Source organism: Mus musculus (genome assembly GCF_000001635.26).
Source record: "Mus musculus strain C57BL/6J chromosome 5 unlocalized genomic contig, GRCm38.p6 C57BL/6J MMCHR5_RANDOM_CTG3".
NCBI lineage: Eukaryota > Metazoa > Chordata > Mammalia > Rodentia > Muridae > Mus > Mus musculus.
In genome coordinates this window covers 82842-94279 of record NT_187058.1, presented here as the reverse complement: position 1 = coordinate 94279, position 11438 = coordinate 82842, and the positions used below count along the sequence as shown (strand labels likewise).

The 11438-nt window shown below is 42.3% G+C and overlaps 1 protein-coding gene across 1 annotated transcript; it reads right to left on the bottom strand.

The window, feature by feature from the left end:
• Positions 1-346: 346 nt before the first annotated feature.
• Positions 347-3766, bottom strand: LOC100862245 (PRAME family member 8-like). Its single transcript, XM_017318913.2, has 3 exons — positions 3466-3766; positions 2210-2800; positions 347-1224 (listed from the first exon to the last, which is right to left on the bottom strand). Exons 1-3 carry the CDS (start codon positions 3750-3752, stop codon positions 657-659), a joined length of 1446 nt encoding a protein of 481 aa, XP_017174402.1. The 5' UTR covers positions 3753-3766; the 3' UTR covers positions 347-656.
• Positions 3767-11438: the final 7672 nt, after the last annotated feature.

Below are 11438 nucleotides of genomic sequence, written 5' to 3'. Positions count from 1 at the left end.
TGCTTTATGTTGTCTTCTTACCTTTAGGCATCTTTGAGGGGTCCAAGGTGCCTTGTGGTCTCAACATACTGGATATTAACCATCTGTGATCATTTTAATCCCTCTTCACAAGATTTGTGTCTATGTTGCTCACATTAATGTAAATGTTTTGTGCACATAACTGATCAGCCACCCAAAAGTGTTATACATGTAGCCCAGGCAAGAGACTAGGGAAAGATGTGTCAAGAAAACTTTTATTTTATACATGCCATATTCACCTGGAACTTTGCTTCCTTCATAAAACAACAGTGTCTTTCCAAACCTGGACCTATTCTATCATCCTGACACTGAACCTGGTAGTAAGGTTGGAAAAAGTCCAAGACCCCGGGGAGACATCATCCAGGTTGATAGGTACACAAAAAGCATCTATATATACTGTCGGGGCAGAAGCCACATATAAATGCCAAACTGTTATTCTGACTCCATCATGCCCCTGGTCCAACAGTCTATTGGAATAGTCCACATTTCAATCTAAGCATTCAGGGTCCCAGTCACTACCCATCTCTTTACTTCTAACCATATGGGAAGTGTCTGAAGTCACAGTCTCTGAGCACCTTGGATGAGAGATGTGTCCCAAGCATGTCATTTATTCATAGTCAGAAGTCCTGTATCCATGTTTACTGCAAACAGGAACAAAGCCTTGCCCCCTGGCCATAGACACAGGTCTTGCCACAATTTTGGCAGACATTTGTTGCAAAAGATATGCTCTTAGGCTCTCTTTTGGCCCTGAGGGTATCCATGAGCTCCTGACAAAGTTCCACAAATCTTTCTCTGGAGACATGACCCAATGCATCATAGCACTCCAGAGGGACAGGGTATTGTTCCACATTCATCTTGCTCCAGGTGGCTGTGTGCTGCAAAAGGTCCTTCAGGATGGCCATGGAGAAGTCATTGCTGTAGAAGTTGATCTGGTTGAGCTGAGAGCATTGACTGAGGGCAGGTAAGAGGACAATGAGCTGGGAGTCCTTCATGCTACACCACTGAAAATCCAGAGACTTAAGAGTACCTGCCAGTTTTCCTAGGAGACCTCTCAGAGGCATAAGATCGAGAGCAAATAATGTCACTCCTCTGATTTCCAGATTTTTTAACTTAAAAAGGTTGTGACAGCAGGAAAAGGAATCCAAGTCTGTCTGTGAAATTAGGCAGTGAGTGATGGAGAGGGTCTGCAAGGGCGTCCTCAGGCACCTAGGGATAGAGGAGACCAGAGGGTTAGTTCTGGCAAGTGGTGTTGTAAAGGTTTGGCTGGGATGTACACAGTGATAGAATGAACCAAGTGCCCCAAGGTCAGTTTAAGTAAATGATCAAGGACAACATCTGTGATGCTTCCTGTTGCAAACTGCTCAGTCATGACAATCTCGCAATTCACCCTTGGGCCTCACCCTCAAGCCGAAAACCAGTTCATCACTTAAGCTAAGAAGGCACACAGAAGCTGGGCTTGATGGCACATGCCTTTAATGCCAGCACTCAGGAGGAAGAGGCAGGAGGGTTTCTGAGTTCCAGGACAGCCAGGACTACACAGAGAAACCCTGTCTCCAAAAGACCAAAAAAAAAAAAAAAAAAAAAAAAAAAAAAAAAAAGCAAGCAAGCAAGCAAGCACACAGAAGATTGAGCTTCCAACCCAAGAAACCCCTGACAGGATTTTGATAAACTCATTGAATCTGCATTCTATCATTCCCTCTGCAGTCATGCTGGCTCTAAGTTTCAGTCCAAGTTATACTCCTTGTCCCATGCACTCAGTGCTGCTTGGGCTCGCACAAAACATTTCATCCAAGGGAACTGGGCAGAGATAGAAGGCTGTTCCCACAGATCTGAGCATATAGTTCATGTTCACACTGAGCTGATGTGTACCCTGACACCTTACTACACACTCCCCTGCTGGTCCCTTTCCATTTGATTGAGTGGGCATGATTGACGAAGAATTACAACCCATGCTTACTAGAACTGACCTCCCCTTAGATCAAATCACTTCTGTACTCCATGAGTGCTTATTTCAGTTGACTGAATTAACTTGTAAAATTTCCCTTGCATATCTCAGTATACATGGAAACAAGACATAACTTTCAGAGTGTTATGAGTATCTAAATTTTGTTCCTAGTGAGTGGCAGGCATTATGTACCACTAATCCTTAAGAGAAGAGAGACAGATTTGCTTTGGTAGCTGACTTGCTTACCCTAGGATCTGATGCAGGTGGTCTCTGAGAAAATGGACACGTTTCATGAAGACATGTTGGAGACAGTTGAATTTGGAAAACTGAGAAATAATCTTTTTGATACACTTGACTTTTGAGGCCCCTGTTATATTCATAATAGGGGAGGTATTCTTGTGGAGTGGTGCCAGGAAGACTTTTTCAAGATTTTTCATCTGCCCAAAGTAGGGAGCAAAATGTGCCAGCCGCAACAGAGTCCAGTCGGTATACAGTTCTAATTCTGTAATGTGCTCTGGATGAAAAACATTCATGATTTCTCTGATAACTTTGTCTGGTGCATCCCAGATCTTCATCTTTGTACAGCAGAAATTTATGGACCCCTTTCTCTGCTTGGCCCAATTCAAGAAATATGCTTTTTCTTCATTGAGCTGAGAACTGATTGACAGATCAACTATGATCTTCAGACGCTGCCTCAGTGCATATCTGGGAAGGGCCTTCACTACTTGCTTTTCATCCAAGGTCTCTGCATCAGAGTCACTGTCATTTGCATCGCTCCCTATGTTCCAGAAGACATGGTGCACATTTCTCATGTCGAGAACCTGAAGTTTTGGCCTCCTGTGGGTGAAACTTATGAATGTCAGCAGTCTTCTTGATACATATGTCTAAACTCAGGTCTCCTCCCTGCTAAAGCTTTTTTTTTTTTTTTTTTTGAGACAGGGTTTATCTGTTTAGCCCTGGCTGTCCTGGAACTCACTCTGTAGACAAGGCAGGCCTCAAACTCATAAATCCGACTGCCTCTGCCTCCCAAGTGCTGGGATTAAAGGCGTGTGCTACCATGCCCCACACTGCTACAGTCTTTGTTTTTAAGCACTTTGATATCCAAGGTGGACTCAGGCATGCTACAAAAGCTTTCCTGGGCTTCTGTACACTTGAATACTTTTCTTTCACTAAGGTATACATCATTTCTATTACTATTTCTACTACTATTATTATTACTATAATAATAATAATAATAATAGTAATTATTATTATTATTATTACTGTGAAGGCCAGGGATAGGCTCATTCTACTGTGAGGCTAAGTCTACTCTAGTCCATATTCAAGTCTAATCCATATCCAAATGTGCTCTCTACAAGTAAAGAGTAGATTTCAAGAACCTTGTGTCTCTGCTTGTTTATGCAATCAGAAGCATCTAATAGACTTAGGACAAAGCCATTCTCCCTGGCAATGTCTACTGTGTACTCTTTACGCTCCCATATACAATACTTGGATATGCTTACCCGGGGGGAAATTTTCTTGTCAGTCTCCTGTCTACACCATCTAGCAGAGCTTGCAAGGTTTCCAGGTTATGCATATTTATCAATGACCCCACAGGGAGATATTGGAAAGGCCAGGCTGCCACCATTGTCTTTATGAGCGAGTTGTGTCTGCCAGCAAAGGCCTCTTGGAACAGCCATGGGATGTACACAGCTGGCACGTTCTCCAGAGGGGATATGGCCAAAGCCTCATCTCTCAGCTGTGTCTGCCTTGCTCGCTTCTGGAGTGTGGGTGGGGTCTGACCACTCATCCTCTCAGGTCTTCAGGAAGAAGGCTCCTGGGGAAGCATTTAGAAAAGAATACATATTCAAGACAACTTTATACTGCTTCCTCACCACCACATTAACCATTTAGTTTCTGAATTACTGCTCTAGAGTTACAGTGCTAGAGACATCAATTTATTTCTGTATCCTAAACTGGTGGTGTAAAGACAGACTCCCACACTGGCATCATGGGAGCCTCTCTAGTACTCTAATGGACACATAATTTTGGGGTCAAAATATTTTTATGTGTTTCCCTTTCTTTACAAAGGAAAGAATGAAAGGAAGCTGACCTGTCCAACACGTCCAGTTATTTGAGGATCTCGAGGGGACCTCCTCCTAATAACTTAATGGGAGGTAGAGAGAGACGAGGGCCTTGTACGAGTAAGGACACGGAAACCAAACCGTTCTGAAGTTGTATCAAGACCCCAATGTATTGAGAAAGATCCAAGGCTTAAATGCACAAGCAAAAGGGGAAGTACAGACACTTATCAGTGGGAGGGGTGGGCCAATACAGGCAAAAGGAGAAGTACTTATGGGAGGGGGGCAATAGAAATTCTTTCTTTTGGCAGCTACACGGGGAAGCAGGAAGCTTGGTGGTATCAGGGTGTGGTCAGGACATCAGTGATGACCTAGGGCTAGAACATCCCATGGTTCTCGGAATCCATGTGTCCCTGGCCCGCTCTTGACCCCTTTTTCTTCTCGGTGGGAGAGGCCCAATTCAGAGATCAAGAGTTGTCTTAATAGCTCCCAACAGGAAGCAAAATGGAAGAGATTCCCAGGACCCAGTACAGATGATCCTAGCTGAAATATGGAACATAGAGGAGATAGAACTTGAAGAGGACACCCCAGTCGATATGCATGGCTCCCTAATGAGGGAAGGGGCCACTCATCCATCTCAAAAATTTTAACCTAGAATTGTTCCTGACTAAAGGAAAAACAGGGAAAAGAGATAGTTCAGAGACTGAAGATTAGGCGCTTGAGAGACTGGGATCTTGGGATGTATAAAATCAGCAGACACCAAACCTAAACACTATTGCTGTTGTCAACATATGACTGTCCTCTGAGAGGCTGTGCCACCACCTGTCTAAGGACAACTGCAGATACTCACAGGCAACCTTTGCATTGAGCATGTGGACCCCAATGGAAGAGATAGGGAAGGATTTAAGGAGATATAGGGGATTACAACCTCATAGGAAGAAAAACAACATCAACTAAGTGGACCTCTCAGATTTCCCAGGGACTAAGTCTCCAAACAAGGAGCATACATGAGTGGATCTATGGTTCCTGATAACATATGTAGCAAATGGCTTATTTCAGAGAGGAGGCTCCTTGTCCTTTGGAGGCCTATTGTCATAGTGAAGGGAGAGGCAGGAGTGTGTGGGTAGGTGGGGGTGTAATGTTTTAGAGGTAAAGGGAAAGTATCATGGGAGGGGGTTTGTGAGGTGAAGCCTGGAAGAGAGATAACATTTTAAATGTAAATATGTAAAATTATCAAAAGGGTGGGGTGATGAGAAGGAAGAATGTGATGAGGAACAAATGGCAGACCAGGAAGGGAATAATGACTGGATTGTAAAACTAAGTTGAAGAGAAATTGAATTTAGTAGTAAAAAAGAAAAAAAAAGGACAAACAACAAAGAAACAAACCAGCAATCAAACAACAACAACAACAACAAAAACAAACAAGGAAAGAAACAATAATACAACCAAAAAGTTCCTGTGTTGTATAACAATATTGAATTTCCAGTAAGGAGGATAACATCTGTGGGTTCCTACCAAGACTGTCAGGCTCACCTTGGTTCCAAAAGCAGACGTTATCCAAAAACCACAGCTATGTGAAAATGATCTAAAGCAAAGACTAAGGTAAGACATTTGAGTAACTTACGAATGTAATTCCAGCTACCAGGATGATCAGAGTTAAAGATGATCAAAGTTACATGAGCTAGGGACTCACAAAAAAAAAAAAATCATCATTTCAGTGAAAGGAAATATGAAAGACCACATTAGTCAGAATGATCTGATTTCAGCTAACCCAGAGCAACACGCCCAACATCTTAGAAAATTCTTGTGTCAAAAAATATATCAAGCACAGTAATGAAATATACAAGTTATCTTAGAGATATAGTGGAGATGAGGCTAAAACGTCATCGGGAATGAAACCCAAGGTCTTCAATGTGTTTTACTAAAGAGACAGAAAATGAAATTTCCTGTACTACCCCGGAATCTAAAGGGTTTCAAATCAAACTGCTTGACCCTAGGGAAACCAATTACATACCAGTTCTGAGTACTGCAGATAGGTCTCTGAGTCCTAGACAACCCTGGTAGTTACCCAATCTCCAGATCTGAATATTTTCTGTCTCCACTGAAGCCTCTCTGAATAACCCTTCCTATTGCAGCCATGTAATTCAACCTCAAACTAGAATTAGATTGGATGGTTAAACTCTGCCCTTTTAATTCTATATGTAACATCCAGCCATTTCATTGATTGCACCAGAGCTCTCAATGAGAATACCTCCATAGCATACCATACCACTCAAACATTTCACTTGTTACTTAATAAAACATCACTGAATTTGTAGATTTTCTCCTTCATTTGCCTTATGATTACATAGTTTTGAGGTTGCTACAGGATTGGGTCTTGCTGTGAAGCCAGGGTTGTTTCTAAACTCTAAGTTCTAGCAATCCTCCTGCCTCAGCATAGTTCTTGCTGCTAGGATTAATGTTGAGAAACACCACACCTGGGCCAATTTTATTCATGTGCACAAAGTCAGTCTGATTTGCCTCAGATCAGGGTTTAATCTATTGATGATCATAGACAGAAAATAATTCATCGATATTATTGTAACTGGATCTGGGACAAAGAGTTTTTAATAGACAGGAGTATGTTCTGGAGCTCAAGGCCTGAATTGGATGTTTTTTCAATAAACTGCAGTAGCACCTACATAAATGTTAGAGGAAGGAGCATTGTCTGATTCCATTAACATTGTCCAAGTGTGCTGGGTGTGCACTCAGTGTGTAAGGAGCTACCCAGCATACAGCCATTCCTCTCTCCAGCACTGTATGCAGCAGACATAATGGCTATGCCTGGAAACTCAACAGTTCAAGAGTTGAACTGTTGAAGCCGGGGAATCAATTCAAAGCTGTCCTCAGCCTTATGGTAAATAGAAGGACAGCTTGAGCTTACATTTGAGTCTACTTCTAAATAGACCTAAAGGCAAACAGAAATTGGAGGGTCTGAGGGAGATGTTGCCTTTGGCTGACAGAAAACAGATAATGTGTCAGGTTTGATATGACCAGAATGATTTGCCCAAGATGAAATCAGGAGTGGGACATGTGCCAAAGAGTTTGCTCCACAATAATGAGCACCTATTAATACTCTATTCTGAACACCTACATGGTGGCTTGAAATGATCTGTAACTCCAGTTTCCGGAAACCTGAAAACTCCATCTGACCTTCTTGGACACCAGGCGTTCATTTGCTGAACATTCATACATGCAGGAAAAACACCAAAACATGGAGAACAAAACGTTTTTTGTTTTGTTTTGTTTTGTTTTGTTTTGTTTCAAGACAGGGTTTCTCTGTGTAGGTCTGGCTGTCCTGGAACTCACTGTGTATACCAGACTGGCCTCGAACTCAGAAATCTGCCTGCCTTTGCCTTTCAAGTGTTGGGTTGGGAATAAAGGTGTGTGCCACCACTGCCAGGCTAAATCTTTAAGAGAATTAAATTTGTAAAAGGAATGGTGGCAAACACCTTTAATCCCTGTACTCTGTAGGTAAAGGTAAACTGGGCACAGTGAGTTCAAGGCTAGTTTTATCTAAGCAGATAATTCTTAACCAGTGAAGCCTAAGGACTAAGGGTCTGTTTTACAATTAAGGCAGAGCAGAGTGGGGTAGCACCTGACTTTAATCCCAGCACCCTGGAGGCAAGGGGAGGAGCTGGATCTTTAGACCCCAGACTGATCTACAGATTAAAGTGTGGGACAGGGAGGGCTCCAAAATAGAGAAACACTCTCTCAAAACCCAAACCAAACCAAATAAAAACAAAATCTAGTTAGGTGAGAGATGCTACAATAGGCCTTTAATCTCAGAATTAAGGAGGCAGATGTAGGTGGACCTTGGAGTTTCAGCTAGTCTGGTCTACAATTTGAGTTCTGGGTCAGCCATGTCTGTTAAACAGAAACTCTGTCTGAAAAAAACTAAAAACAAAAAATGGAACAAAAAAGTGTTTTCTAAGAAAAAACTTTAAGGGAGCTTACTTAGTAGGCTGTGAGTTCCTCAGTGATCAATGGCACTTGTTACCAAGCCTGAATTCAGCAATGGGACACAAAGGTTTAAGGAGAGAAACCACTTCAGGGTCTAGTGGTTTCTAGACCACCAACACATTTTTGGGATCCAGCAAAAATATGAAGACATTGATGAAATATAAGTCCTAGGTAACTGTTACATATTGTAGTATGACAAAACAAAGAAATGGAGGATAAAGAACCAATGAAAAACCACAAGGAATACATATAGATACAGGACAGGATCTCACACACACAAGAATCCAATAAAAATACAAAATTGGTAGCCCTAATATATGAGCAAAGGTCCCAAAGGGGATAAAAACTCTGTAGAAGTCCAACAGCGTAAATTAACCGGGACCTTTGGGGCTCTCAGAAACTGAAACCCCAACCAAAGAGAACATGGGCTGGGCATAGGCCTCCCCACACAGATGTAGGAGATTTTTAGCTTGGTCTTCACGTCGGTCCCCTAACAACTGGACTGAAGGCCACTTCAGAAGCCATTGCCTGTTTGTGGGGTGTGTTCTTCTAGCTGAGCTGCTTTGCCTGGCCTCAGTGGGAGAGGATATGCCCTGCCTTAAAAATACTAAAAGTACCAGGGTGTGGGGATACCCAGGGAACTTCCACCTACTCAGAGAACATGGTAAGAAGGTACCTAGAAGTAGTGAACTAGGGTCTGACCTGGAAAAGAACAGTTAGTGGGGGATTTAAGGTAAATTAAAAAAAAAAGAATTAAATTAAAAAGCAAATCCAAAAAAACCCAAAAGAGGCCTGTTAAAACATTATGAGACCTAGGACCTCCAAAGAGGCCTCTGAGTTCACTTTGTGTTGGCCAGTAGACCTGCCCATATGAATGAGACTTGTACCCTCAAGGAGAGTCCATTTGAGAAAACTAATTTTTCATTTGTAAATGGTTTTCAGTAATTTCTGGGTTTGGGATAGGAGCTTGTGTCAGTCTACTTTTTTCTCAACACTGATACCCCATGTGGAATAGACCCACACAAGCCCTGAGAATTCTACTTTAGTCTACTTTAGTCTCTCTCTGTGTGTGTTAGTTCTCCTGTGTTTGTTTAAGAAGCTCTGGCTTCCTTGATGTCCACCATTTCCTCTGACTCTATTCCTCTTTCTTTGTTCTCTTCTACAGGATTCCCTGAGCCTTTCCCCTTTAGGTCTGAATCATCCAAGGTCTCTGTGTGAGTGTGTGTGTGTGTGTGTGTGTCTGCATGTTGTCATAGTGCTTATTAAGTCTAGGAAAGGGAAGAGGATTCCAGAAACACTGAAGCTAAAGGTAGTTCCAAGCCACAATCACACTTGTTGGGCATTGAATTTATGTGTTCTGCAAATATCAGGTATTCTGAAAATCTCCTAATCCTAGAGATTTTATCTCTGCCCAGGAAACCCTGATCATCTCTCCATGTCCACTGATCCTTCCTTTCTCAAACCTGCTCCGACTTTTTAGAATCATTGATGTTATGCCTCTCCCTGACACACTTTTTAACTTGTTTTGAAAATATTTTAATATAGAACAGGTTTGCCTCACACTATCTATTACAGCAAAGATACCATTGGATTTCTGAGCCTCTATTCAGACTCACGTGTTCTGGGAACACAGGCATGCCCCATTTGTCTAGATCATGCAGTGATTTATAACCTTAATTGTGAATGCCAAGCAAGGACTGTACTACTGGAGTCACACCACAGAATTCCCTCCAAGGTGGATGAAGCCATCCTCCTGGCTCTGCTTTCTGAGTACTACCATAGTATACGATTGGCAAAGCATAAAGCTCACCTCTTTATTCCAGAACTGATAAATAACTGTAAAATGTGATCAAGCTAGCTCTGTCAGGCAACAGGGTCTCAAGGTTGGGAATGATGATTGAAAAGACAATGACCATTAGACAACATTATTCCATGACTCCAGCCAGTGCTACGTCCTAAGCAGATTCACTTTTCTCTAGTCTGCTTTTATACCAGTCTAAATACATGCAAAGGATAAAGTCAGTTTTAGGTCAAAGAACAAACAAGGCAATAAACAATGTACCGAGTAAGGGGTCCCCAATGGAGATGTTAGTAAAAGGACTGGAGGAGCTGAAAGGGTTTGCAGCCCCATAGGAAGAGCAACACAACCCAAGAGCTCCCAGAGACTGAAACACCAACCAAAGTGTACACACATAGGGACCCATTGCTCTAGCTGCATGTATGTCAGTGGATGGCCTTGTTGGGCATCAATGGGAGGAGAGGCCCTCAGTCCTGTGAAGGCTTGATGCTCCAGTGTAGGGGATGCCAGGTTGGAGAGTCAGTAGTGGGTGGGTATGGGATCACGTTTATAGAAACAAGGAGAAAGGGGTTTGGATGAGGGTTTCCAGAGGACAAAATGGGGAAGGGGAGAACATTGAAATGCAAATAAATAAAATAACCAATAAAAAGTCTATTGACAAAAACAAACAAACAAACAAAGTCCCCTGATCACTATTTCTCTGGGTTTATCAAGATGAACAAGGTAAAACAATTGCCACACATTCCTCTGCCGAGTTTTCCTTGAGCTTTGCACTAGCCCAAGATAAATATTCTTATATGAGCCTACTGCACTGTCCTAGCCCAATGTCAAATTCTTGCCCAATTCCTACAAGTAGGCCCCAAAGGTTCTGCACAAGGGTATTTGTCATGCCCTCTTACAATGGTATTTTATGGTTTTGTGCATGTATTTTCAAGGACATATTATGGCTCCCAGGTGAATTTCCCTCTGGCCCATGCTGGTCACAAATGAGGAAAACATAACCAGGTGTCTTGGCTCACATAGTAATCCTTCCAGCCGGAAGACCAAGGCAAGAAGATCCCTGGGAATTGAAATTCTAAATTATCCCTAGGTAAAGAACAACCATGTTGTCTCAGAATATTATTTGAACCAAGAAAATCAAGAGCAAAAAGGAGAATAAAGAAATCGTTCAAACAATAAATAACCAAGCAAGCAAACAATAAAGTTCAATATGAAATATGCAACAGAGGGGAGACAGAACCTTAAGAGACCACCTCCAGTGGCTAGGAATGGCTTCTAGTTGAGGGAAAGTACCACACACCCATCTAAAAAAAAATTTTTTTTTGAGACAGGGTTGCTCTGTGTAACCCTGGCTGTTCTGGAACCCACTTTGTATACCAGGCTGGCCTTGAACTCAGAAATCTGATTGTCTCTACATCCCAAGACCTGAGATTAAAGGTTTGTACCACCACCGCCCAGCTACCGATCTCAAAAATTTTAACCTAGAATTGTTCCTGTCTAAAGGAAGAACAGGGACAAAAACTGGAGCAGAGACTGAAGAAAGAGCCACCCAGGAACAGGCATCCTTAGATCCATCCCATCAGCAGACATCAAAAACCTATAGTATTGTTGATGA